Source organism: Mastigoproctus giganteus, chromosome 4, assembly GCF_048544385.1.
Source record: "Mastigoproctus giganteus isolate SK-2022 chromosome 4, ASM4854438v1, whole genome shotgun sequence".
In the NCBI taxonomy this organism is placed as follows: domain Eukaryota; kingdom Metazoa; phylum Arthropoda; class Arachnida; order Uropygi; family Thelyphonidae; genus Mastigoproctus; species Mastigoproctus giganteus.
Window position 1 is genome coordinate 23,954,369 of NC_143578.1, and position 27,110 is coordinate 23,981,478.

Here is a 27,110-nt window from a genome sequence, read left to right on the forward strand (position 1 = left end):
GCTAAAATATATCCATTCAGTTACCATGGCGACTTATAATATTACCAAATTTAAGCTGCGGTTTCCTTCTGCTTTTGAAAACTCACAAATTGCTTTGTTTACTGTAGCGAGGATCTGAATCCAGAGTTCTGCAGTTAGCGCCCTCTGTCGAGCATCAATCGGCAGCCATGTTAAGTATACTTAGACGCTATTCGTGGTCTCAGTTCTCAATTATAACGACTCAAATTGGAGGTCACAATGACTTTGTGCGAGCTGTCAGAGATCAAGTATTGACCGTGAATGATTATAAGTAAGTTTCTAAATGTGAATGAATTGACTTTCTCACCAATGTAAAATCAAATGGTGGTTCTTCTTTGATCCGTTGACTTTCTCCCTATTTCAGGTACAACATCCTCGGTATTTTCCTCATCAAGTCCACAGAACGACATGAGATCGAACTTGAGCTGCACGAGTTAATTAACAGCGAAGCCAGAGTTATTCTCCTTTATTGTAGTAGGGATGAAGCGGTAGGAATCCTTGCAGCAGCCAATAATCTTCTTCTAACAGGGAAAAATTATGTGTGGATTGTCACCCAGTCTGTGGTCGGAACTCCCACTGATATTGCACCATCGGAATTTCCATCAGGAATGTTAGGTACATGTAGTTAATTCATATTGCAAATTTATAAGTTTTTGTGTTTCGCTTGAAAGTTTTTCTAGTGGTTAAAGGGTTCATCATGTAATGTTCCAATAAAGAAGTAGGTGTCCATCGACACCATCCTAAGTCGATGGCATCCTACTATGCTATTAAAATTTGCATAACAGCCATCGACAGTGTCCAGTTAATTATAATTTAAAATTAAATCTCGATTTTTTAAATAATTTTTGTACTTGGAGCTGGTTGATTAACAGGACCCAATTCTTGCACCCATTCACGTATTTCGGGTTTTGTTTCAATTCTATTTTGGACATATAATTTTGTGACAGACGAGACATAAAATAAAGAAATAGTCCTGTAGTGAATATTTAATAAATAAATAATAATTTTTAATAAAAGTTATATGGCAGTGGTGGGATTCGAACCCACGCCTCAATGAGACTGGTGCCTAAAACCAGCGCCTTAGACCGCTCGGCCACACTACCCCAATGGCGAACTTTCGATACCACCTTGATTAATTTCCAATTATCATACCCTGTTTGAAGTTTTTTAGATTGCAGGATAGCTAACAAAACGTTTCGAAGGGTTTAAACAGGTTTTGGTGTATGTATAATAATGTCTGACAATGAAGTGAAGAGAATAATTTTATTTAAAACGTGGTAAACTTTAATAATTTTGTTCAACTTCAAAGTACTCTCCTTCTGATTTTATAAAGTACCCCAATACCTATTTACTACCTGTAAAAATATAAAAAATTAAATCAGCATGGTTTTGACCTTCAACCTTGTCCCCTCCTGGATTTTTTCTGCCGTATCACTAAAAATTTAATGTCGATTATTTTATGAAAAAAGAAAATACTAATATCGCAAAACAAGCGCCAAAAAAAACTCGTATTATACGATGCAAATATTGCTTTGTTTACTTTATTCTTTAACCTCGTATACATTTATAAAAAAAACCGGTAATAAACAAAAAAAAGACACGGGTTGTTAAACTACTCAGATCGTCAGTGAGATAATTGTATTACAAAGACTATTTTAAAGCTTTTTTTTCTCTCCTAATTTATAACGGTATTATTACTGCTACTAGATACCCCCTGACGAGTACGATACAACTATTTAACTGTTTCTTTCTTTCATTTCCACACTTCAGATTTAATTAATGAAAGATTATTTATTGGTCATGCGTGAGCACGTGCATATACTGCCTCTGTTTTCTTTTGTGTTCTTCTTCTCTATTTTTGCTTTTAGGAGAGAGAGAGAGAGAGAGAGAGAGAGACTTCGCCCCCCCCCTCAGACGTGTCTTCTACATGCGAGTCTAGCGTCTTCCCATAACCTCAGAACATCCTGGACCGTTGAACAAACATGAAAGTGACACTGGTGTTCTTAAACCCTTGGGCTTCCTCCATTACATGTCACTTCTTCTCTCAGGAAGTACGTGAGAGTTGGCCTCTTCCATGCCACAATGTAAACACACCTAACGGAAATTCTGCATCTGCTGAAAATGGGCAGGTGTAGAATTAATTCCTTGAGGACACTTTGGAAGGCAAGGCCACCAGAAAATTTACTTTTTGCCAAGAAAAACTTTCTTCTTTTAAAAAGAAAAAAAAAATTAAAACCACACCACAACCTCTTGATTTTATTTTGTAAAAATGACAAAAAGCTTTGTAGGAAAAAAGAAAAACTCAGCCTGTAAGAAAATTCGTTTAAAAAAAAAAACAAAAAAAAAACAGAATATCGAAATTAACACGTTGTTATGGTTACTTGTTGCCATGACTAGAGAAACACACGATGCTCAGCCATTAAAAGTTCGCTAAAAAAAAAAAAACCGAATCGAAATGAACGCGTTATGGTTATTGTTGCCATGACTACTGAAACACACGAGCTCAGCCATTAAATTCACTAAAAAAAATTGAATTGAGATTAACACATTGTTATGGTTACTGTTGCCATGACTACTGAAACACACGATGCTCAGTTCACAGAATAGTAAGATACAGAGTGGAAACTCCCATAGGAGATAATGTTAAACTGTTTATTGCCAGCTGCAATAAACATTAATAAATACAGAATTTTATTTTATGTACACACTACTGGGTTCAGGTAGGTAATAATAAAAGGTTTGAGAACAGTGAGACAGGTGCACTGGTCTCACTGTACCGAAACCTGCTATAATTACCCACAATTTTATATACAGTAGTATATATATAAATTCTTTATTTGTTAATATTTACTGCAACTCGCACACATTGACTGTCATCTTAATCTCCTTCTGGGCTTCATTTTAACCAAGTCTCGCCATTATATTTTAAAATATTACTTATTTGATCTTAATTACATAAATCTACATCTGGTCACTTTGATTAACCTCAACTCTTGTTTTAGGTTTCGATTTAATGAACTGAACTCCCTTTGACTTTGGTTTTAATTTTTATTTAATTCTTTTCCTTTACTTATTTATTGTTTTAGGCCTGGCATCCTATGAAACGATCTCTGCATCATTTAGCTGCTAACCAGAGCCACTAATATATATATATATTTATTTTTTTAAAATATTTTTTATACTAAACAAAAATACAAAGATCTGGAATCAATGGAAAATTTTGGACACAATTATCTGTGACTAAATTTTGAGTGCCTTATTACTGAGTTAGTTGTTATCTTTAGCAAAAGTAATTTACCATTTTTCATATATATATAAATGAATGAATATTAAATGTAATTCATCAAAGGTAATGTTTAAAAAGTTACGTAGGATATATTCAGTTGATAAAATGGTTTCAGTAAATGAAAGATTAATAAGTCAGGTATGAAAGACCCACCTAAAAGTGCAAAAAGAAGCATTACAGGATGCAAGATGGGCTTAATTACTAAGCTAATAGAAGGTGAGAGAATTATAAAGTAAAATTAGTACAGCAAACTATTAATAAACCAAAAATAAAAGTAAAAAGTGGTACAGCTGTCGTCAGATATGGGGGAGCATATTTAGATAATGGTCGAATGTAGCTAATGCAAATGTGCTTGATCTGATGTCAGCTGTACCACTTTCTTCATTTATTTTTGTTTTATTGGTATTTTTCTATACTAATTTTACTTTACAGTTTTCCCATCTTCTATTGGCTTAGTAATTCAGCCCATAATTTCCTTAATTCATCATAACTTTTAGGATATTAACATTCTTTTACTTTTCACAAATCTACACACTTCTTTTTCAACTTTCACATCCATTTATGCATACTTTATTCAATATATTAATACAAGCTTATATATATAACACATTGCTATGGGTACTGTTGCCATGACTACTGAAACGGATAATGATCAGCCTTGAATTCGCTAAAAAAAATTGAATCGAAATGAACACGTTGTTATGGTTATTGTTGCCATGACTAGTGAAACACACGATGCTCAGCCATTAAAAGTATGCGAAAAAGAACAACTGAATTGAAATGAACACGTTGTTATGGTTACTGTTGCCATGACTACTGAAACACACGAGACGCGTAACCTTTAATTTTGCTAAAAAAATTTAATCGAAATTAACATGTTGTTATGGTTGCGGTTGCTACGACTACTGAGTTGTTATGGTTACCATAACAACTACTGAGTTGTTATGGTTACCATAACAACTCAGTACTTAACAACTGAGTGCCACCTGGTGAGTAAATGCTCCAGAAATGATTCACACTTTTCAACATTTTATATAATAGTATTGTAAATTTAATTATAATACTATTATATAAAATATTATACAAAATACTAATATTAGTATTTATTCTTTTACTATTATTTTGATATTAATTTAGTACTTTTTTTAAATTATAATAGCGTTGTAATTTTTGTTTGTTTGTTTATTCCACTTTCGATCTGCAGGTGTGCATTTTAATAGTACGACTGCCAGGCTGTTCAAAGAGATAGAACGCGCAGTAACAATATTTGGAAATGGACTCGAGTTATTCGTGAATGATCCAAAGAACGCTAATTTCAACCTGTCCCCTAATTTAAGCTGCAACGGGTCCGGAGAGCTCAGGTGGCATAACGGAGACCATTTTTTCAAGTAAGTATTAGCAATTGATTTTTTTTTTTTACGATTTTAAACTTCCAAGATTACTTACCGTTAAAGTATTATTTGTTTATATCACGTTAGTGTTGTGTAATTGCCAATTATCGTAGCATGTTTGAAGTCCAGAAAAATCTTCCTTTTTAAAGTTTCTTACCTTGTAATTTTTAAATTACTCTCGAGTATATTGTCCGCCTCTCCTTTTTCGCTGTTATGGTCGAAATTGACGTCAAAGGAGCTTTGTGAATGCGAAGAGTTCGTCAAGACGTTGGAGTTTAAACATTATTAGGAGGATACGATTTTTTTCTTCTTATTATTTCTGTTTTCGCCTCTGGAAATTCTTGATCAAAAGTTCTGGACAACCTGGCACAATTAGTTGAAAAACAGAAAAAGAAAAAAAAAGTTCCTTTCTTATATTCCGGCGTTATCGAGTAGAGTTTAAAAATTCTATACTGCGGCATCCACTGTAGAAGCGCCCAATTAAAAATAGTCTACATTTTGTGATGAAAAAAAAGTTTCAAATATTTGTGATCATTAAAGCCGCGCAATTCTGATTCCAACACCCACAAAGCTTGTTCGAAAATGGATTCTGAAGTTAGAGAGTAGAAGGTTTAAATGGAGAGGAAGGTTCTGTAGAAGTAGCGATGTTGTATTATTGATGCCTCTACTGGCCCAACCCCTTCGTAGGTTAGGGAAGTAGAGTCTTTAAGTGCAAATCATATTTGGCTTCTCAGGGTCCGAATTTCATTTATTCCAAAGGTACCTGCGGAACGTGAGCACGAGGACGAAATTAGGACATCCCGTTATTGAGTTCAACCCGGACGGAACCCTGAAATATGTGCAGCTTGAAGTAATGAATCTTAATAATAAGGGAACCTGGGACACGGTAGGTTGTCGTCATGTTTATTCGTTTTTTCTATTAACACCTTTATTTATCACGTTTATTGATTATTCTATCTTTTTCTGTCTTTCCATTCTATCTTTTTCTGTCTTTCCATCCTTCTAATTTATATTCTCCTTCCTTATATTTATGCTCTCTGTTTCTTTCCTTCTACCTATAAATCTCTCTTTCTCTGTTTCTTTATCCATCTGTCTGTCATCCTCTCTCTCTCTCTCTCTCTCTCTCTCGTCTTTCATCATATCTATCTATCTATTTTAAATTTTTTCTTTCAAAATAGACAAAAATATTTTTAAAGATTTTTTCTTAGTATTAAATAATTATGTTTAATCATTTTTTTATAATTAATGATCAGTACTCTTAAGTGACGTTAATAAGATATTTATGTGGTTTTTATTCATCGAATGCTCAAACTTGCGCTTTTTTTTTTTTTAGTGAAAATAAACGATTTTATTTAATTAAAAATAATTTAACTGTTGTTATTATCCCATTAAAATTGTGTTTGTTGTGTTCTGGGCCGAACACTTACTCTTAAAGTCAATTTAAGGAAAATCGAAACAAGTTAAAAACTAATATAAAAAAAAAGAAACTTAATTGAAGGTGTATGAAGAGAAACAGCTTTCTTCCAACATTGAGAAAAAGTAATTTTTCCCATATAATGAAATTCCAAATTAAACTCCCGATCCGTTTAGAGCGAAGCTATAACTCCAAACCAGACCTCCCACTCCTTAGTCTCCGGGCAGAAACACCTCCTGTTTATTTGCACGCGCAGTTAAACATCCCACTAACGATCGCGCTTTCCTTCGAGAAATATAATTTTTCCATCTACAGTCTGCTCTCTTTGGATTCGTTTCCCATCAGCCGAGTTCCCTTTGTGTGTGTCTGTTAAAGAGCGAAGGGTGCCAGTTATAATTAGGGCAATTATGAAACTCTCTGAATCATCTTAACAAACAGTAATGCAGTCAAAACAGTTAAGTGTTTAAAATCGGAGTTATTCTGCCAACGTTTCCTTATTATTATTATTTAGATCTATTATTAATGATTCTTCTAAACGAGTCCATTAAACGCGAGTCTCTTCTTTCTTTTAAGCAAACGATTTTTCTATTGTACGCAAATTTATTCTCGATTGCTAAAATGATAAAAACGAACTGGAATATTTCCACTCTAAAGCTGTTTTCAGCGTTATTTTAAACCAATTTTTATCTTTTTTTTTTTAAATGATTCGCTATTTTTTGCTATCGTCTGCATTTTCATACGTGTAACGCACACGCCATAACTAATCGTTTGGTATTTTTTCCAACGATGATTTTGAAATGGACGCAACAGTTTTGGTACATTTCCGAAAGCTAATTTATTTTCAAATTAACGCAAATCGGCGTTACCATAGAAACAGTGGAATAGACGCGGTATTTTAGCGTCATCTTTAAAATCGGTCACGATTACCGCATTGCTATGACAACGCTGAAATAGACGAGTTCGTTATGTTTTCACCGTATTTATTTCAGATTGGCATATGGAGAGAAGATGGGTTGGAGATAAAAGATATCGTTTGGCCAGGAGATTCACCCGCCCCACCTTCTGGAGTCCCGGAGAAATTCAACATGAGGGTGACATTTATGGACGAACCCCCGTATGTGAACATGGTTCCCCCCGACAACGAAACAGGTGAATGTAAGACAAGCAGAGCCGTTAGATGTCGCATAGCAACCGAATCGGAACTAGTTGGGTAAGTTATTTTTTTTGTTTTTTTATCATAAAATCTATTGAACAAAGGACATATCTTATTGGTCGACCCTGGTCCAGAAGTTGAATGTCTATGAGACAGAGTGGAGAGACTTTGTGAGAGATGGGTTATTAATTAACCTGAATCCCCCTTTTTGGACAGAGTCTTGGAGACAGTTTTGGACAGAGTTTTTGGGAACTCCACCCCAAATGCTGGAACAATATCGATGGTAGGGCAGATTTAAGATTTCTACAAAGTGGGCAGATATTTAGAAGAAAAGTAACGCCGATATCGAGAAAGAAAACACAGTTTCTTTGATACAGAAGTAATTTTTGTGATTGGCTTAAACCAAGAGAGAGCGGAAATCAAGATGTTCCACACGAGAGTTAGGCGACCTTCTTTAGAAATGTGAGTGTTTCTTAAGATCAGCGTAGGAGCAATAGAATGTTTATTGCAAGACTGAGTTTTAGAAGAATTGAAATTAAGTTTTATCAACCCAATAGAGAATTTCCTGGAGATCGACGTTTAATTGGATTGGTGGTGGATATTCAAGAGATTGAAGCTGTTTGTGCATGCAAGATTTTTCAACCTGGCAGGTGGAATTTAATATGTTAGCCTTAACAAGATATAGACAGGATTTCCACTTAGTGGAAGCCAATCTATCCACAGCTGGTCGATTCTGTTGGAATCTACTGGCAAGAGTTGACGATTGATCGATTTCTGCGTTACTTTAGAAAGGTTGTAGAGGCAGGATAATTGGAAGTGAAGAATTTGTTACCCTTTAAGAACTGGTTGGATATGAGTAGATTTCCATGAAGAAAAAAACCGGTGAAATAATGAAGTGAAAAATGGTGGCGCACATGTTTTGAGAACAAATGGAGAAATACAATCTGGACTATGAAGTTGCTGAGCATCAAGATTGTTGACTTCTAATCTCCTTTTGTTGGATGATAACGGGAAACATTAAATGAAATATATTTGGTATGGTAGAATTTGTCCAGATTATCGATACAAGAGTTAGAAGAAAAGTATAATCCTAGGTATCCTAGTAAGTCTGCTCCATCGTTAGCTAAGGATGCAGTAGAATCATCAGATTTTAATCAATGTGGGAGTATAGATGGAAAGAAATTGCGGACAGTGGCTTTGGCAAGAGACCAGAATGCTCGGCTACCAGTTAAAAGAGAAGGTTTCTACTTTAGCTTGCTGAAAATCTAGTTTGGATCGATTAATAACTACTTTACAACTGTTGCAAGCTTTAGTGTAAGCAGAGAATGAACATGGAGATTTGGATTCAAGCCAATTGCGATTTACAACATTCCAGTCAATTGCGATATGCAACGTTCTTCTCTTGAACAGCTTGGCACATTTATTGGAAGAACAAGGTTTAGATAAAAGATGAGATTTTAAGCTGGAGTGTGGAATGAAGGATTTCATCCCTACAAGAATAACTTCACTGACACGTTCTGAGCAAACGTTGACAACGGAAGATTTAAGTCAATAATCCAACCAAGAAAAAGAAGAATAGACATCTCGCAGATCGTCCCATTTTGCATTCTTGTAATGCAAACAACACGAGGTTGAGTATGACCACGAGAGAAGGCTCCAGTGGAGAAGAGACCATCGACAATTTATGATCTGAGGTGCCTAGAGGACCACTCACTTCAACCGCGTACGGAAAAGTGTTGTGAGAAAAAGATCTGGGTCCGTGTCACTAGTAAACAGAAGCCAACTAGAGTTGTGAACATTAAAATCGCCAACGAAAATTACCTCGCTTTAGGACACTTAGATTTCAGACAGTCATTGAGTCACCCGTGGTCTAGTGGTTATCGTTTCCTACCACAAGTAAAGATCGTTCATGTTGAACTGTGGCTTTGAAAATTTGCCTTAATAATTCCATATGTTACATTGAATTTGTAGACTCTTCTGGCCTCGGACGTCTGTAGAATAATTTATTGCTTATATATTACAAATTTATTGATAATCTTAATGATAAATCATTATTTTTTTGCATTACCTTTCTTTTTTTATAGGACCAGATCCTATTGGATGTGGTTAAAAGCGTATAGTTACTCTAAAGGTTGCTTTTACTTATCTTTGATCTTTTCGACATCCATTAGCTCTAGTCCAGTAAGATTCTAACTTACTAAGCATCTCCCTTTCTACGTTCCTTTCTCCTTCCCTCTGCCCACACACACACACACACACGACCCCACAGTGGCTTAAGTCCGCTAAATATATCTCTATCGGCTCTGCTAGGCAACTCCGGTCTGTATCCCCTCGCAAAAGATCGATGAATCAGAGAGGATGTTCTGTCTCCGTCATGGCAGTTGAGCGTTAGACATTCTCCACACTCCTACCTACCCACCCCCAACTCGATACTCTACCCAGTTTCTAGAAAATTCACAAAACAAAAAAAAGCAAAAAAAAAGCCCTTACAAAATCAATACTCTATCCATTAAAAAGAAGCAAGATTCTTTTGCATTTAAACAATATAAATCAATTCTTTTGTCTTCTCTAACATTATCAAGGACTCATTTACATAATCCAAAACTTTTGTTGTACCACTGTAGATTAGTTCATCACACTTCGACGAACAATATCTCCTTTGTAAGCCTTTTGATATCCGAATACAGATTGTAAATTTCGTCCTGCCTTTTTCATTGTTGTCTAGCGTTGCGAGAATAATTGTGACGTAATCAGCGTGCAGCATCATGCTTCTACTTTGAATCATGCTCCTGTAATTATATTGTTTGGCTAAGCGTATTATTATGCACGCTTGCCAAGCTAAATTTCTAAGCCTACTTTGAGATGCATGCGAATGTTTCTAATAAAGTTTTCACTAAGTTAAATAACGTTTCTTTGATTGCCATTTCTTTGTGTGTACTTTGCATTTATTTCTTAAAAAAAACTATTTATATAAAATATTGTTTTTTAATTACAGTTATTCTTATCTTCTTCGTATAGTGTCAATTTAACTTTAGCTATAAGAAATCCCAAATACTACATGTGCTGTTCTGGGTTTTGTATCGACCTCCTTCAAAAGTTTGCCAACGATTTGCGATTCAGTTATGACCTTTACAAGGTGGAGGATGGAACCTGGGGTGTATTAGATGTAAGTTAACCCTCTTATTACATCGTCTGCAATCTTATCTGACTCGTATTTTCATTTTGCTTAAATGCCTACTGAAGAATATGTATTCTATATTTTGAATACGTATTCTTTGTTTACAATTTTTTTTATCTTAAAATCTTTTAAATGATTTTGGTTTTAAAGATCATTGAAATCATGGTATTTTAAACAATAGAAAACCTTTGTCGTCTGTTCGAGTTCATATGTCAATTTCATACTCGCTTGCGCGTGCACATTGTTAAATGTACGTTTCATTGGAGAAGCAGACGAAAAAAAATTCTATTTAGAAATTGACTGTTTTGTGATGATTTTTATGATTTTTGTGATGGTTTTTATGATTTTTTGCATTAAATCGGCTACTGTGTACATATTTCTTAGGATTTTTCCGTATTGTTTATCTTCGTATGTACTACAGAATAACAACACATGGAATGGTTTGATCTCTGAACTCCTCAACCATAAAGCTGACATCGTTGTGACCTCAATCAAAATCAATTCAGAGCGGCAAACGGCGGTCGATTTTACTGTGCCTTTCATGGAGACTGGGATAGCTATCGTAGTTGCCAAGAGAACTGGTATCATTTCACCAAAAGCCTTTCTAGGTAAGATGCCAATCAATGGCTGTCTGTACATTCTTTTGTTCGTTTTTTTCGAACGAGTCACTTTGTTTAAGAACGCTTTTATTGCTTACAGTAAATTATCGGATCATTCATTTAATTAATGCCATTAATTTATTTTCAGAGCCTTTTGATACAGTCTCGTGGTTGATGATTCTTCTAGTCAGCATCCAGGTCGCTGCCTTCGCCATATTCTTGTTTGAGTGGTTGAGTCCTTTCGGATACGACATGAAGATGATTCCTCCAAGAGGCAAGTATACTTTCCTAACATTCTAAGACCTTGTTGGGATTTCCGGTGGTGAGAATTGTGCTGTAAAAAGACCGGAAGTAATTAAGAGAAAATTAGCGCCATCTAGTTATTACGTCACAGAGACACTATGACCATACGATCTCTATTTTTGGATATCTCTTAGCTAATAAAATCCTATGAATTATTTAAAACATTAAATAATTAATTGGTTTTTAAAACAAATGATGAATAAGATTTTTATTTTAAATTAAAAACAACCAAATCACGTTTGAAATTAGATTTTCAGAAGCGTTTGGAACAATGAATCTGAGAAAAAACCTTTATTGTTTTTCTTTGCTTCTTAAGAACACAGGTTTTCTCTCTTCCGGACTTACTGGCTTGTCTGGGCGATCCTTTTCGGTGCCGCTGTGAACGTCGATTGCCCCAGAGGTTACACAGCCCGTCTGCTGTCCAATGTGTGGGCGATGTTTGCTGTTGTATTCCTTGCCATCTACACAGCTAACTTGGCTGCCTTCATGATTACCAGGGAGGAGTTCTATGACCTCACAGGGATCGAAGACGAAAGGGTAAGAACAAGAGAATTAAATTGTACTTGTACGTATTAATACATATTTGAGAGTAAACGTCTATGAATGGAAATGATGCAATTTGGACCAATTACATCATTTAAAATTAACACCACAACCCAGTGGGTGGTGTCTCTTCTAGAATTCAAACGTTCTCAATTTGTATAATTGTATTTCCTTTGTCAGCTGTACAATCCAAGGATGACCGAGCCCCCTTTTCGTTATGGGACCATCCCCTATGGAAATACGGAGGCAGTTCTGAGGAAAAACAAACCACAACTCTTTTGGTACATGAGGTCATTCAACAGGACCACAGTGAGCGAGGGAATCAAGGCTGTGAAGAAAGGGTATGTTTTATTTTCCCCCTTCATCTTATGATTATTGTATATTCGTTCACAAGAGACTTATGTCATCCAATACTTTGAGTGGGAAACTCTATGAATAAGGTTGAATGTCCAACAAAAAGCAAAATTAAAATTATTTATGAAGTTTAATTTTTTAAGTATTCAAATATTATTTAAAATAATTTTACAATTAAATTAAATTATAAAATAGTATTATAATTAATTATATTATTATAATATCTATTAATTTCAAAATTATAAATATCTTTTTATTATAAAAGTATTATTTAAATTAAAATTAGTATTTTAATTATAAATAGCTCTTAATTATATTATAATATTATAATATTAAAAATATTATTATAATACATAATATAATAATAATATAATATAATATAATAATAATAGCATGTTATATTACGATTAATAAATTATTAATTAAATATTAATAATTGTAATAAACTAATAGATTTTGTTATAAATTTATTACTATTATATTAAATTATAAAATAGTATTATAATTAATTATATTATTATAATATCTATTAATTATATTAATTTCAAAATTATAAATATCTCTTTATTCTAAAAGTATTATTTAAATTAAAATTAAATAATTACAGTATTAAAAATTATTATTTTTAAATTATAAATAGCTATGAATTATATTATTTTTATATTATTATAATACATAATAGGATATTATTATGATATTAATATTCATTCGCAATATAATATACTATCATATAATATATTATGATTAATAAAATATTAATTAAATATTAATAATTATTATATTTTTATAATATGTAATATCATAATTATATAACATAATAATATCATAGTAATGTCATGATCGTATAATGTAATAATATCATAAAAATATCGTGTTATATTATGATTAATAAATTATAATATGGTTAAAAATATATTTATTATTATATGATTTTAAAATATTTTTATTATATTAGGTTATATAAATGTTACAAATATAAGGACTTTTAGCACAACAATTTATATTTGTCTGTATCAGGTTTTCTATATACTTTTTTGTAATATTGTGATTCATCTTAGAAGGGCCTCAATCTTCTGATTATACCAGTCTGGTATAATAATATTTATTTTATATCTTCGGTAATTATTGAGCTTCAATAAGAAGCAAGTTTAGCAATTTCTGTTTTATAACTGAAGTACGAAATTAATTTTTTTTTAGGGAGCTGGATGCCTTCATATATGATGCTACGGTATTAGAATACCTTGTGGGGCAAGATAACGAATGTCGTTTATTGACAGTAGGATCGTGGTACAGCATGACTGGATATGGTTTTGCCTTGCCTAAGAAATCGAAATATCTCGACAAGTTCAACAAAAAGATGATTGAATACCAAGAAACTGGTAACGGTTGTTCTCATATATAGAAATGTTTGGAATATAAATTATATTATTTTATTAATTAAAATTATATTATTTTATTATATAAATTATTGTATTTAATGTATTATATTTAATTTATTTTATTTTATTATTAGTAAATTAATAAGAGGAGTTTACCTCAATATAGTACGTGGAACACTTCCGTATGATACCCTCCAGAAATTAAAACGGAAAAAACGAAAAAATCGAAAACTTACCGGAACATTAAAGTAAAATATAAATAATTAAAGAAAAATATAAATAATTAAATAATCAGTTTAACACAATTCAAAATCAATTAAAAACAATTAAAATTCAAATTAACGCAATTAAAAGAATCTAACGAAAATATTCAAAACGATTTTCCTTCCTGAAGCTGACAATGCTTTTCCACCGACTGTCGTGATCACAGGAATGAAAATTACCGAATCAGGCTAAACCTGCAACTTAAATAGCGATTATGTGTCTTCGCGCATGCGCGTAAAGGTCCACGAATCGGAGATCAAATATGGCCGCCGAACATTAACAGAATTCTCGTGTAATTTAATTTCAACGGTTTCTGCAATTAATAGTCGCGTATAATTACGTTGAACGTTAAGTATTTTGGCCTCGTTAAATAAAAAAGTATGTTTTTCGTTAATGGCATGAAAGGCTAATTCTGACGCTGCTGAACGAGAAGCACGAACTGAGGCTTCGTGTTGATTTACACGAATATTAAGAGAAAACCGCGTCGAACCCTGATAAGACGAGTCGCAATCACCGCAAGAAATGTTGTATACTAGATCATTAATTTGTGTTGCGAACGCGGAAAGAACCGAGCGATTGTTCAGTATAGTGTGTAACTTCCGAATAGGCCTAGCTATAATTTTAAATTCGGTATCTTTAAAGAATCTGTTAAGCTGTTTGTGCCACTGTTCAACATATGGGACAGAAATAAAGTATTTTTTGATATTACTATTGTTGATTGGTGCTGTATTTTGTATCCTATCCTTAGCTTGTACCCTAATTCGATTTATTGTGTTAATGGGATAACCCCTGTTCAAGAATCTGCTAGTTAATATTTGTATTTCTGAGTCTAAAGCAGAATCCGTCGTCGAATATTTATAGGCATTTAGAAATTGATTAAAGATAATCGATCTTTTGTAGGTGAACGGGTGGTAGCTATTATAATGTAGAAGCATACCGGTGTTTGTGGGTTTTCGATAGATGCTAAATTGTATTTTGTTCGAGTCCCGGGTAAGCGTGAAATTTAGAAGGTTTAGTGACTTAGTATCCGTATCTTCCCTTTCCAATGTAAATTTGAGTCTAGAATGAATATTATTAAACGAATGTAAAATGTCTTGGATAGTACTATTATTGGTAATAACTAGAACATCGTCTAAATACCTCCCATAGTATGTGATACGGGGACGAAAAGGTGTCAAATGTATCTGCTCAATCGTTGAGAGATAGATCTCTGACATTAAGCCCCTCAGGCTCAAACCCATTGGTAATCCAAAAATTTGTTTGTACACCTTGTCTCGAAAGGTGATGTAGTTAGCCTCAACTAATAGTTTAATTAAGTGAAAAATTTCCTTAATAGGCAGCTTCGTATAATTAATCGGTGTCGAGTTTTTATTTAACATATCCCAAATAATATCTAATGTGTATTCAACGTTTACATTCGTATATAATGAGGTAACATCTAATGAGAATAAATTGTCATTGTCGCCGAGTCTACAGTCTTTAAGATTATTAAATAATGTATCGTAATTCTTAATCCCAAAGTGTATAACCTCTCTAAAAGGTTTTATAATGTTATATACATGTGTGGCTAAGGCTGAAAATGCCGAGTTCCTGTAGGAAACAATAGGTCGAATCGGAAATCCAGGCTTGTGTAATTTTACCTGACCAAAAAGTGCAGGAATATTGTATGTTCTGGACTTCAATTCCTTCAACTGAACCATAGTAATGTAGTCGTTTTTACGATATGTGGTTAACGTTTTATTGTATTGATTTACCAAATTGGTAAACAGTTTCGGGTCCACTTCACGATAAGTGGAAGTATCAGACACAACTGAATCTAACTTATTAATATAATCATGTTTATCTAGTATTACCACTGTATCTCCTTTATCTGCCCTCTGTATAATAATGTCCTTATTTTCTCGAAGTTCTCGTAAAGCTGAACTGTCATGTGTATTCAATTTAGGAAGTCGCGTTTCTTTTATGTTATTCACTACTTGGTTAACTTGTTGAATAAATACATCTTTTTGTGGAACACTACGAAGTCCAAATTCAATATCAATTACGCATTGTTTTTTTGGCAGCTTTCGAGGTGGTAAATTATAATTTAATCCTTTGGATAAAAGTGAAATCTGGTCTTGCGATAGTGTACACGAGGAAAGATTTGTAACCTGTTGATATGTCGGTTCGTTGGATACTGGGTGAGGGGGTGTTCGTGAACTAGCCGACATATTCTGTGGTAGTGCGTTATGTGTCTGTGGGGGGGATGTCACCCAACTCGCGTGAACTTGGTCGCAAGCTCGCGACAATGTGTTAGAATTCGCATGAACGTGTCTTGAACAATTCGATAATGTGTGCAACTTATTAACGTGTCTGTTTTTTATTTCTGAGGCTTGTGCTTCCCGTCGCAAATCTATGGAGGTCTTCAATACAGACCAATCGTTCGGATGTAGATAATTTTTTAATTTATCGCGAAGCTTCCTAACCTGGGAAAGGTATTTTTGTTTATCCGAATATCTAGATTTTAAGGCAAGCTTAACAATATTACGTGATGTCGCCAGTGATAGTTGTTTTATGCCTGAAATTTTTTGATTTAAATTCACCCTGGCAAACTTCGGAACGATGTTGTTTTGAAGGCAATATTTTAGGAAAGAAATATGGTAACTTTGGGCCGAGTACCTTAGTGTAGATTTAATGTAATTTTGTACCAAGCTATTCAAAAAATCTCCCATAATTGTGTGTATCGATTGTATACTACTGGAGAGACAGGAAGTGAATGAAATAGTCAATAAGAGTTTGAAAATTAATTTGATAGTATGAATCAGAGCTGTAATACTCAATATTGAGTATTACAGCTCTGATTCATACTATCAAATTTATTTTATTATATAATTTATTGTATTTAATGTATTATATTTAATTTATTATATAATTTATTGTATTTAATGTATTATATTTAATTCATTTTATTTTATTTTATTACATTATGTAATAAAAATTATACCATTCTATTACTTAAAATATTTGTGAATATTCTACTATTAATTAAAATATCTTTAATTTTAAAAGCGTGAAAAATTACTATTTTTGTTATTTTTAAAATGAATCATATAAAATGTACATTAAACGAAAATGTATATAAATATTAAATTATATTATTTAAAAAATAAATTATAATTTTTAAAAGATAAATTATATTTTAAATAATAAACTATTTTTTTAAATACAAAGAGATAATTTTAAATATATATAATAAAAATATATATACGGTAATTATAATTATTTTAAATATTTAAAATTATTTTAATTATCATTTAATCTATTAATTTAGTTTCGCTTAATTTTACTTTCTTATAATTATAATTATTTCAACTTCGAAAGGTAATTTTAAAGATTTATTTTATTTATTGATTTTTAATTTCTGATTCCAGAGTTTAAATATTGGACGGAGGATTTTAGTTATGAAATTATGTATTTTTATTCAATGTTTTTTCATTGTTTTAATAATTGATTAATTAATCTTCGCTATCTTAATATGCAAACACCATTTTGTGTCTTTTTCCAAAATCAGGAGATATCGAACGTCTACAAAGGTTTTGGCTCCAAGGTGTCTCCAAACCCCAAAGCCAAAAAAGAAATGCCAGCAACCCTCTGGATATCAACCAATTCATGAGTGCCTTTCTGCTTCTTGGTTGCGGAGGATTGTTTACAGTGTTTCTTCTTGGATTGGAACATATGTACTTCCGATATTGTCGAAAGCACATGCAGAAAAAAGATAGTGGAGGATGCTTTACACTAATCAGCTTGGTAAGTATCTTGTAATTCTTAGTAATCTATTGGTAATTATTCTTGATAATAATATATTCCTTGGATAACTGCGCATACAGGGTGAGCATAAAGTAACTTCTCGCAATGATTTAAATTTTATAAGACCACAATGTCTTTTAACGAACTCTTCCTGGGAACTTATTTTTTTCTCACACTGTACACATGCTCTAAAATATACAGCAAATCCTAATTTCTCTTTAATATTATCTTGTTATACCACTCTGTGTATTCATAGCCAAGAAACCATTTCGTCCTTTGTTTCTTAGAGTATGGGCAAGTCTCTCACCTTTCGAGGGGCCGTATACGAAGCTCAAGGCTTGCTTAAACATCATCGATGTAAAGACCCAGTATGTGATACACAGCTTTGGAAAGTAAGGCACCAGTTAGACATTGCCAAATATCAAATTCGTCAACTAGAAGCGAAAGTAAAAATGCTCAGGTATGATTTTTTTGAATTTAGATCAAATCGTATTGAATACATTACCATTGTGTGCAGTCAATGCAAAAATATTGTTAACTTTCTTGAACCATTCTTTACCGGGACAGCAAAAGGCATGAAGTCTTTTTAGAACATTGAAAATCTTTATCCAACCTTTGTCTACCAGAGTTGAGAAGGATTTATAAAGGTAGAGAAGGACTGGATACTCCACCGGGATACAAAGGACCATGAAGTCTTTTTAGAACGTTGAATTTCTTTATCCAATCCTTTTTAATTTTACAGATCTTTTTTTCTTTTTACAGTCATGATCCGCTAAAGCCTAGAGATCTTACAAGAAACCATGTCACAACAAACGAACCAATAAAAGGCATTCTTCCAGCTCGATATCAGACAGCAACTTACAACAAGCCAGAATTCACTCAAATTGCAGAAATTGAGACCGTCTTATGACTGTAAAATATCCAGCCAGATCCAAGTATTACCTGTCAATACTCTTTCCTTCTGTAATATATATCCAACGCGAATTTACTCAGCTGCTTGAATAAAATCATTATATTTATTGCTCCTTTAAAATGAAATGATGCTTTAAAAAGAAATAAATAAAAAGTATATAAAACTGATGGTCTTTGGTTTTTATTGAATCGTGAGAAAAAACATTGAATTTTTATGTTTGCATCACTTAAAGGGATAAAAATTCAACTGCCAGAATGATTTAGATGACTTTACCATTGTAGTGAAAGCATTAGTAATGATTGTGGTAAATGACAAAGATTGTAACATATTTTATGATTACTGTTAAAACTACACTGAGTGGACAGAAATGATGAGATACTTATCTAGTAACGGGTAAGCCTACCTTTCGCCCGGATAAGGGCAGTCACACGACGATCCATTGAGTCCACTAGTTCACGAAAGCGTTCCACATGTATTTCCATTCATCCTTGCTGCACCACTGTCCACAATTCCGTCGCATTTCTGGGTGGAGGAGCCAAAACTCGAACGGACCTTTCCACAGCATCCCAAAGATGCTCCACAGAGTTAATATCCGATGAACGGGGAGGCCATTCCATGGTGGTAAAATCTGCGGAATGCTCTTCGAACCATGTTCTAGTCATCATGGCTCTTTGGGGGATGCGCATTATCCTGCGGGAAGGGTCCATTGCGCTGTGGGTGCAGAATGACCATGAAGGGATACAGGTGGTCTGCAAGGATAAACACAACCTGGACCGTTCAGAGATGCGTCTGGACGTATCAGAGGTCCCAACGTGTGCCAGTTGAACACACCCTAGACCATTATCGGCCGTCCACTTGCCTGGACAGTTCCTTGTTGACATGACAGGTGCATAGCTTCGTGCGGTTTCTGCCAGACACGCACCCTCCCGTTCGCTCGAAATAACTGTAAATGGGACTCATCGGACCTTGGATGATTGAAGGCGGGTCACCAATCATCCACGGTCCAGTGCTGATGTCCTTTCGCCCATTTGAGACGAAGAGTCCTGTGTTGTGGTGTTAGCAATGGGACTCTGGTGGCCCCCATAACCTATTGCTGCTAATGATCGTCTGATGGTCTTGGTGAAGACCTTTCTGGCATCTCCCTCGTTGAAGTCGGCGGTGATTTGTGCCACTGTCGCTCTCTGGTTGGCTAAAACAATACGAGACAGACGTCTATGGCCACGATCATCCACGATCATAACATCTCATCGTAGACAGCCCACAGCGCTGTCTACGATGAGATGTTATTCCGGAAAAATGGCGTATTCCCAATACACTCTTGATACTGTCGAATGTATCATCCCTCTTTCAAACTCGGTTAACTCACAACATTTATTCATACTGACATCGAATTACCGTCTACGTGAATGCAATGCCCAGATATCCCATGGATTGTGTCCTTTCAGTGTAATTGGAGTATTTTACTACAGGAATAAAAATTATTACGAATTTATGATTGCAGTGAAACACTAATATTCATTAACAAATATGATTTATTAACTACAATCGTTAATAATTATTTTAATTCAGAACTATACTTCATCAACTACAATCTTTAAGATGATTTTAATTAACTTTTGTTGTTAGATTTTTAGAAGAATCAGCGTCTAACGCCATATTGCTCTGTATATACTGTCGATTTTGTGTTTTCCATACTACCCTCGCCTCAGACCGACTAACTCTGCCACGTTGTGAAAGAGCCCCATTAAATTCCTTTGGTTATCGACCGGACTGGAATCCAGGTCTTTTCCACCCGGTGTAGGAAGGAAGGCGAACCTCCCAACTGTACTACCCACGAGGGCATTAATAAGCGCAAGAGATTAACTACAATCGTTAATAATAATTTTAATTAACAAGTGCAATCTATTGTACTTGTTAATTAAAGTTAATTAAAGTCCAACTCTTCTTGCAATAGAGAAGACTATTGTTGTTTATTCTCAGTGGATATCACACCAAGATGGCCGTTTCAGCGTATTAGGGATGTAATTCTCTTTAACCTCTAGCCCTCGTAGCTAACTAAGTGGAAAAGGCCAGTTCGAGTTCGAGTTCCGTCGATGACGTGAAGACTTTTATCGGCCTTTTTCACAACGTGGCTGAGTTAGTCGGTTTCAGGCGAGGGTTGCATGCTTTTTCCTCCCGGAAACTCGGGTTTTTCGTCCAGCAAACAGAAAATCGACCAACATACGCAATTTACGAACAGTATACATGGAGTGATGTGGCTTTAGTCGAACAACAACATCTTTAAACAACATCTTTAACCTACAGAATCCTAAAAGTAGTAAAAGACCTTAAGAGTTAGCAAAAAGAAGAGGGACAGTGGGAGACCAAAGTTTACCTCGAAATTAAGAAAAAGGGGCCATATCCATTTTACTCCCACTCACTCATTTATACCTCGAATAAGTAACGCTTCTCAAATAGAGAAGACTTGTTACCTATACTCAGTCTCAGTGTATTCAACTATAATCTTTATTGTAGTTAATCTCTTGGAAAGAAGTGTCCCCCAAAGTTCCTCGCTCGTTCCCCCTCTTCTTGATATTTATCTGAAGTTGGTTTAAAGAATATAGTATTCAGACGGATTGTTTGAGGACAGAGGTGTCCCTCATGGTTCCTCGCTCGGTCCCAATTTTTTTGATGTTTATCTGGCTTCACATTTCAAAGGCTTCTCAGCCTTTGAAATGTAAAGCCAGATAAATAAGTGTAGAGGACGCAAGAAACACTCAGTTATCACAATGATTGTAAGAAAATTTGTGATTTCAGCGAAAGCAATGGACGTGTTTATATAATCTTTAGGAATGGTTGTTAAACCTTACAATCAGTAATTATTAAAGTTAATTAAAAATTTCAACCGATGATTGTTAACAACCAGTGTAGTTAACGCTACAATCAATAATTATTAGTAAAGATTGTAGCGAAATGAATGCAGTATCTTGATAGAACTCTAATCGGATTCCAGGTTCCTGACAAGTGATTAATCACAGTCCATCGATCTATAAGTCAGATTTCCTCAGAGACCTCAGAGGATTACCAACAGTGGATGGTGTGTGCCACAGCCAGTTACAAACTTTGTGATACCGTTTGACGAGTTTGTGACACTTTTTATCTGCTTTCTTAGGATCAGGTGTAATGGGGACGCCACCTGCATTCATCTCTTTCCTTATCTTTCATCTAAAGCTGTTTTCCATGAATACCATTCGGCTCAACTGGAATTTCTGGACGCGAGGTTTTGCTCCGTTGAATAATAGATGTTGGGGAAAAGAGGAAGAGAATGATCGCGAACTCGCGCGTCTATCTGACGTCATAATGGTCCACCGTGAAGGTCGTTTGAAGGACACGATGATGTTTAGGAGGCGATATCGAATAAGTAACAATCTGTCTAACGCGTTTAGGGTTTTCTGTGAAAGAAACAAATCCCACAAATGTTTATATTTTGTTGCTTCTGTATAATACCGGTAGACGGCGCTAAGAGACAGTGGTTCTTTGTAAAATATAATCGACCAATTTTAATCTGCCGATTATATTTTACTCTATTTTATTATATTGGACGAGCAGTCCTTTTTTATGGTGTTTGACAGAACAACAAAAAAGCTACACTGCTCGACAAAATTAACAGAACACCTAGAAAACGTGGTGGAACTCGTGCAGCTTGAGTTGAAGCGGGACAAAAATTGGTATGGTGGTGTACCATAGAATAACAATTAAATCAGTAGACAGGGAAAACTTCAGACAGGTTTATAGGGGTTGTTGTATCAGGATTACCAAACAGGTCACATTACAGAAGCCGATACAAGACCCTCAAAAATATAATCAGATGACATCGGTATGTGGCGTTTGATTCCCCTCCATGGGTCTGACAGCGGTGAACTATGCTCGATATATGGGTTCTGTGGCAGCAAATCCCATTCTTCCACCAGCGCAGACCTTAGCTCACCAAATGACTGAGGAGATAGCGGTCGGCTGCAATGCAACGTCCAAGGGCTCACACATGTCCGATCGGATTTAAGTCTGGTGATAGTGCTGGCCACGGCAGTCGTTAGATATCTCCAGTTTTAAGGTATTCCTCCGTCACTTGAGGTCTATGTGCAGTGGAGTTGTCGTGGATAAAAATAAAATCTGAGCCAACCGCACCCCTAAGATGTCGCACATAGAGTTCCAAGATCTATTCTCGGTACCTCTGCGCAGTTATGGTACCCCTATCAAAAATACGAAGAGGGGTGCGCCGTTGATCATTATTCTGCCCCACACGAGAACACCGCCTCCGCCTAGTGTCCCTTTCTCTGATGTTGGAGGGATGGTACCGCATTCCTCGTTCTCTCCAGATGAAATAACGTCTAGAATCTCTTTGTAGGCTAAAATGCAAAAATACGTTATAGACTAAAACTCTTTGTAGGCTAAAATTGCAATAATAGGACCCTTCACTGCCAATAATCAGGAGTTTTACATCAAAAGCTGAATTAATGCAGAGAGCACACATCGAAATCTTCAGTCTCTAGGCTTCTACATTAGAATTTGTCAAAATAAACTTTAAGAAACAGGTAACAGAAGACAATAAACACTTTCCAGCTGGATCTCGAATGATATCACGATGGCATAAATCTCCTATCTTACAATTTTAATATTGCAACGGCATCTTTCCTCTACGTTTTGTTACGTATAAATTGATGGAGATCTGCATCTAGGTTCTTGACAGTCTGAAGCGTGCTGGTAGGTGGTCAGCTAGGTGGAGTCTGTTACAATTGCTGCAGAGAGAGAGGGGCTCTCATGGTTTGAAGTGGGTTTCTCCAATAGCAAACGTCACAGAAATCAGGAAAGCTGATGTAGCTTGGATGTGGAGGCAGGAGACCAGATATCTGAACCGTACAGGACAGAGGGCCAAATCATCCTATAGACGTATTTGATGGAAGTTGGAAACCCTCGAACTTGAAGTAGATGCTCAATCTACTTCAAAGAGCTTCAAGATGTCTGTGGAACTGCACATTTGTTCAAATATCACTCCTAAGTTTGTGTGGTGGTAGACCCTCTGGATCAAAGAGTCGTTTAGCATCACTGGAAGTTGATTTGGCTTCATTGAGATCCTCACTGCAGATTTTAAGGATTTATTTGCATATCAAAGTCTAACAAATATCGAACGAAATGCAGGACCATTAAACGGCGGGTAGGATCGAAAACGTTTCCATGGAAGACATCAATGTAGAAGTTACCACTTTCACATCTTCCTGAACAGAAATATTCATCTTCGGATTTTAATCCACTTAGGAGGAAATCTATCTTACTTTTAGAACTTTTTCTTCCAATCTGATAGAAGAAACACGAAATTTTTCTCAAGCAACTTTCACCTGAGACTGATTAATTCAATCATAGTGAAAAAGAAAGTCCCCAGAAATCTTTCTGACCTCTCCAAGCCAGTGATTTTCAAACCCGGATCGAAACCGTCATCGGAAAAGCCAGCAGTGAAAGTGTTACAGACGATGGAAACAAAACTGGAAGATTGCTTTACTGACAGACGTATTACTGTAACGTTAAATTTTTATTTCTTTCTCTGAGGATGTCCGAGTTGATCCACACCACGTAACCAGTTGATGGATGTTTAAAAATATTCACGACAATCTCTTGCCAATTATATTTCTCCTTAGGACAGTTCTGACTCTCACCAATCCATCAACCCATCTGGGCCCTCTTGCCCTCAGGTATGTCTTACCAATATCGAAGTTCTAGAAATCAATTTCGATTGAAAGAAAAATCAACGATTTCTATTTCATCGAAACAGGAAATGTCCTCTGGGTAGATATTTCTTAGAGGACTCACAAAGATTGAGTTTTTTTTCGGTTTCCTTAGGAAATGAGAAGTATTTCTCGCTACTTTAAAAATTTCCGGTACATTTTAACGGATGGTCTCGTGAGAGATGGAAACTCTCAGCAGACCAGCGCATGGTAATCATTATGCGCTGGCGCCAAAATAAAATGGTGTCTGACGCGGTATGAGACACTTTACTTTGATAATTGCCCCTTTCAATGAGCGCTGCCTTGTCAGAATGATTGCATAGTTAGGGAAAAAGCACGTTCTTAATTAACTTTTAGTGTCAGCTACTCTCTCTTTGTGGATATGAGTACGTGTTTTGTTGGAGCATGATTTTTAAAAGAACCACATCATCTTTAAAAGTAAATAAAGCTGGTTTCTTTTTTACATCCTCCTCTTAATGGATTTTTAAACAAAAGATATCGATTATTACAACATTCTCACATTGCGCTGAATTTTGGGTTTTCAATGATGAAATATTTTGAAAATAAAGAGTTTATGAATGTTTATAACAAAGCGTGTGAATATACAAAAAAATAAGCATGATCATGTGGTGTGGTGAGTGGAAATTTGTATTTTTTTGAACCAATGGCATGTTAAAAGTTTGGCGATGAACCTCGATGAACCATGCATCCAGACAGTGCCCACCACTGAAGCGGCTGGAAGTGGTATCGTGGTATCGGGTATGTTCTGTTGATGACATCATCCGCTCATGTCGGTCGAAGGTTGTTACCTCCAATGAATATCTTTCTGTCATTGGACCAACTTCTTCCTGCAATGCTTCATATTTACCCGGATTGCAATGGATTCTTTCAAAACGATAATGCAACTATCCACCATGCAAAAATAATTGCATCTGGCGTCTGGATGGTTCGAGGAACATTACCAAGATTTCCAACATCTACTATGGCCACCTAATCCTCCAGATATGAATCCAATTGAGAATGTCTGGGATATGTGGGATATCCTGATGGAAGATGATCAATATAGACTCCCTGGGACACCTACTGGAATCCATGACCCGAAGTTAGAGGGTTATGTTACCTCCAATGAATATCCACCGTGCAAAAAATTGCATCTGGATGGTTCGATGAACATTACCAAGATTTCCAGCATCTACTCTTGCCACAAGATCTTAATCCAATTGAGAATGTCTAGGATATTTTTAAAATGTCATTTCGTCTTCACAGTTCTCGATAACGATACAATAGCTGACAAATATCCTGATGGAAGGTGGTCAAATCTAGACTCACTCAGACACCTACTGGAATCCATGACACGAAGTGTACAGACTGTACTTAGAGAAAAAGGTGGCTCTACTAGACATTAAATAAAGGTTTCTAATTTTTGGAGACAGCGAGCGTAGAAATAAACATGTTTTACCACTCCTTGTACCCATGGTACAAGAATATCCAAACACTCCTTCTGCAGTCTAGCATAGAGAAGTCTTCTCATCCCTGGATGGATACTCATAGAAAGCAGAATGGCTCCATGGACTCGTGCCTTTTTGCCTCTTACGTCCTCTCATCAGGTGAAACAGCAGAACCGGGATTCTTCAGCCAGGGAATTCATTTTTCCAATGCTGGTGATTCTTATTCATAGCTTCTTTTAGCAGGTGTTTAAAACAACATAAACACCGGTATATAAGATATGTTAGTGTCTAACGGCTCCTGGGATTTCTCCCATCTCCGCGGGTGTACATTGTATCGGGGCCAGAGATTTGAAGTGTGTGGGGGTCATGTGCTGTATATTGTGTTGTGCCCTTTGTTCCTCCGGTCTATTAGCCGCCGAGCCCCTAGTGGGACCCGATATTACCACACCATGCCACGAGGAGGCTGACCGGATGTACCACTGTATCTAGAGTACTCTGGCGGGTCCTGCCACCTACTTTCCTGGGATTTCAGTGGCTAGGAGCAGATTTGAGAATGAGATGATCGCTGTTTCTTGAGCAACGGTTGTAATTTTAATAGAGCGTAGGGTTGTTCGCTGATAACTTGTTCTAGGGCCTAATAGGTAGGTCGGGCAGTAATTTTGATGTTTTTAGATTTAGACCTGTGGGGCATGAGTGTGTGTGTATATATAAATATATATAAACTAAAAAAAGAAAAAAAAAACGTTGTGCAAGAGAAAAGTAAGGGAGGAAGGCAAAAAGACTGGAGGGTAGGAAACAGAAGAAAGAGGCCAATAGGGAAGATGGCCCCTGATGACAGTGTGGCATGCCCAACGCCTCACCAGAGAGAAGAGTGGGGTGGCGGGTGGACGAAAACCACCTCCCCACAAAAAAAAAAAAATAATAAATAAATAAAAAAAATAATAAAAAAAAAATTTAAAAAAAAAATCATTCTGCAAGAGAAAATGGGGAGGGGGGAGTAAAAGAACGGATGGCAGGAAACAGAAGAAAGAAGCCGAAAAAAAAAAAATGAGAGAGAGATATACCACGCAAGTTCAGGTACTGGCTGTACAGCTAGCACGGCCAGTCAGTTGGAGCCGACAACTTGCTGGAAATCCAGCAGTGTGAGTGCTGCTATGGTGGATGGGTCGTATTCAGTAAGGTCTAGTTCAGGTGCCGTCATTGGGACTCCATTTGGTGAGTCTGTGTCGCATCCAGACTGAAGGCTGGTCCAGTAGTCCATCAGAACGAACAGTGGGGGCGGTCAAAACCGGGAGTCCAAGATTGATGGTCAAGTCCAGGGATCG

The 27,110-nt window shown here is 35.6% G+C and overlaps 1 protein-coding gene and 1 non-coding gene across 2 annotated transcripts in view; one reads left to right on the forward strand and one right to left on the reverse strand.

Moving 5' to 3' along the window:
- Positions 1-18,658, forward strand: part of LOC150086472 (glutamate receptor ionotropic, NMDA 2B-like) — a 31,315-nt gene extending 12,657 nt beyond the window's left edge. Inside the window, exons 2-15 of the mRNA XM_090371411.1 lie at positions 108-289; positions 383-633; positions 4,509-4,692; positions 5,455-5,581; positions 7,099-7,319; positions 10,281-10,428; positions 10,862-11,048; positions 11,188-11,313; positions 11,659-11,879; positions 12,066-12,226; positions 13,437-13,618; positions 17,433-17,668; positions 17,956-18,128; positions 18,431-18,658. Of these exons, the coding sequence (XP_090227537.1) occupies positions 108-289; positions 383-633; positions 4,509-4,692; positions 5,455-5,581; positions 7,099-7,319; positions 10,281-10,428; positions 10,862-11,048; positions 11,188-11,313; positions 11,659-11,879; positions 12,066-12,226; positions 13,437-13,618; positions 17,433-17,668; positions 17,956-18,128; positions 18,431-18,578 (2,547 nt within the window). The 3' untranslated portion in view covers positions 18,579-18,658. The remainder of the gene's footprint in view (positions 1-107; positions 290-382; positions 634-4,508; positions 4,693-5,454; positions 5,582-7,098; positions 7,320-10,280; positions 10,429-10,861; positions 11,049-11,187; positions 11,314-11,658; positions 11,880-12,065; positions 12,227-13,436; positions 13,619-17,432; positions 17,669-17,955; positions 18,129-18,430) is intronic.
- TRNAL-UAG (transfer RNA leucine (anticodon UAG)) lies at positions 1,041-1,121 on the reverse strand. The gene has a single exon. It is a non-coding gene; the product is annotated as a tRNA-Leu (tRNA).
- Positions 18,659-27,110: the final 8,452 nt, after the last annotated feature.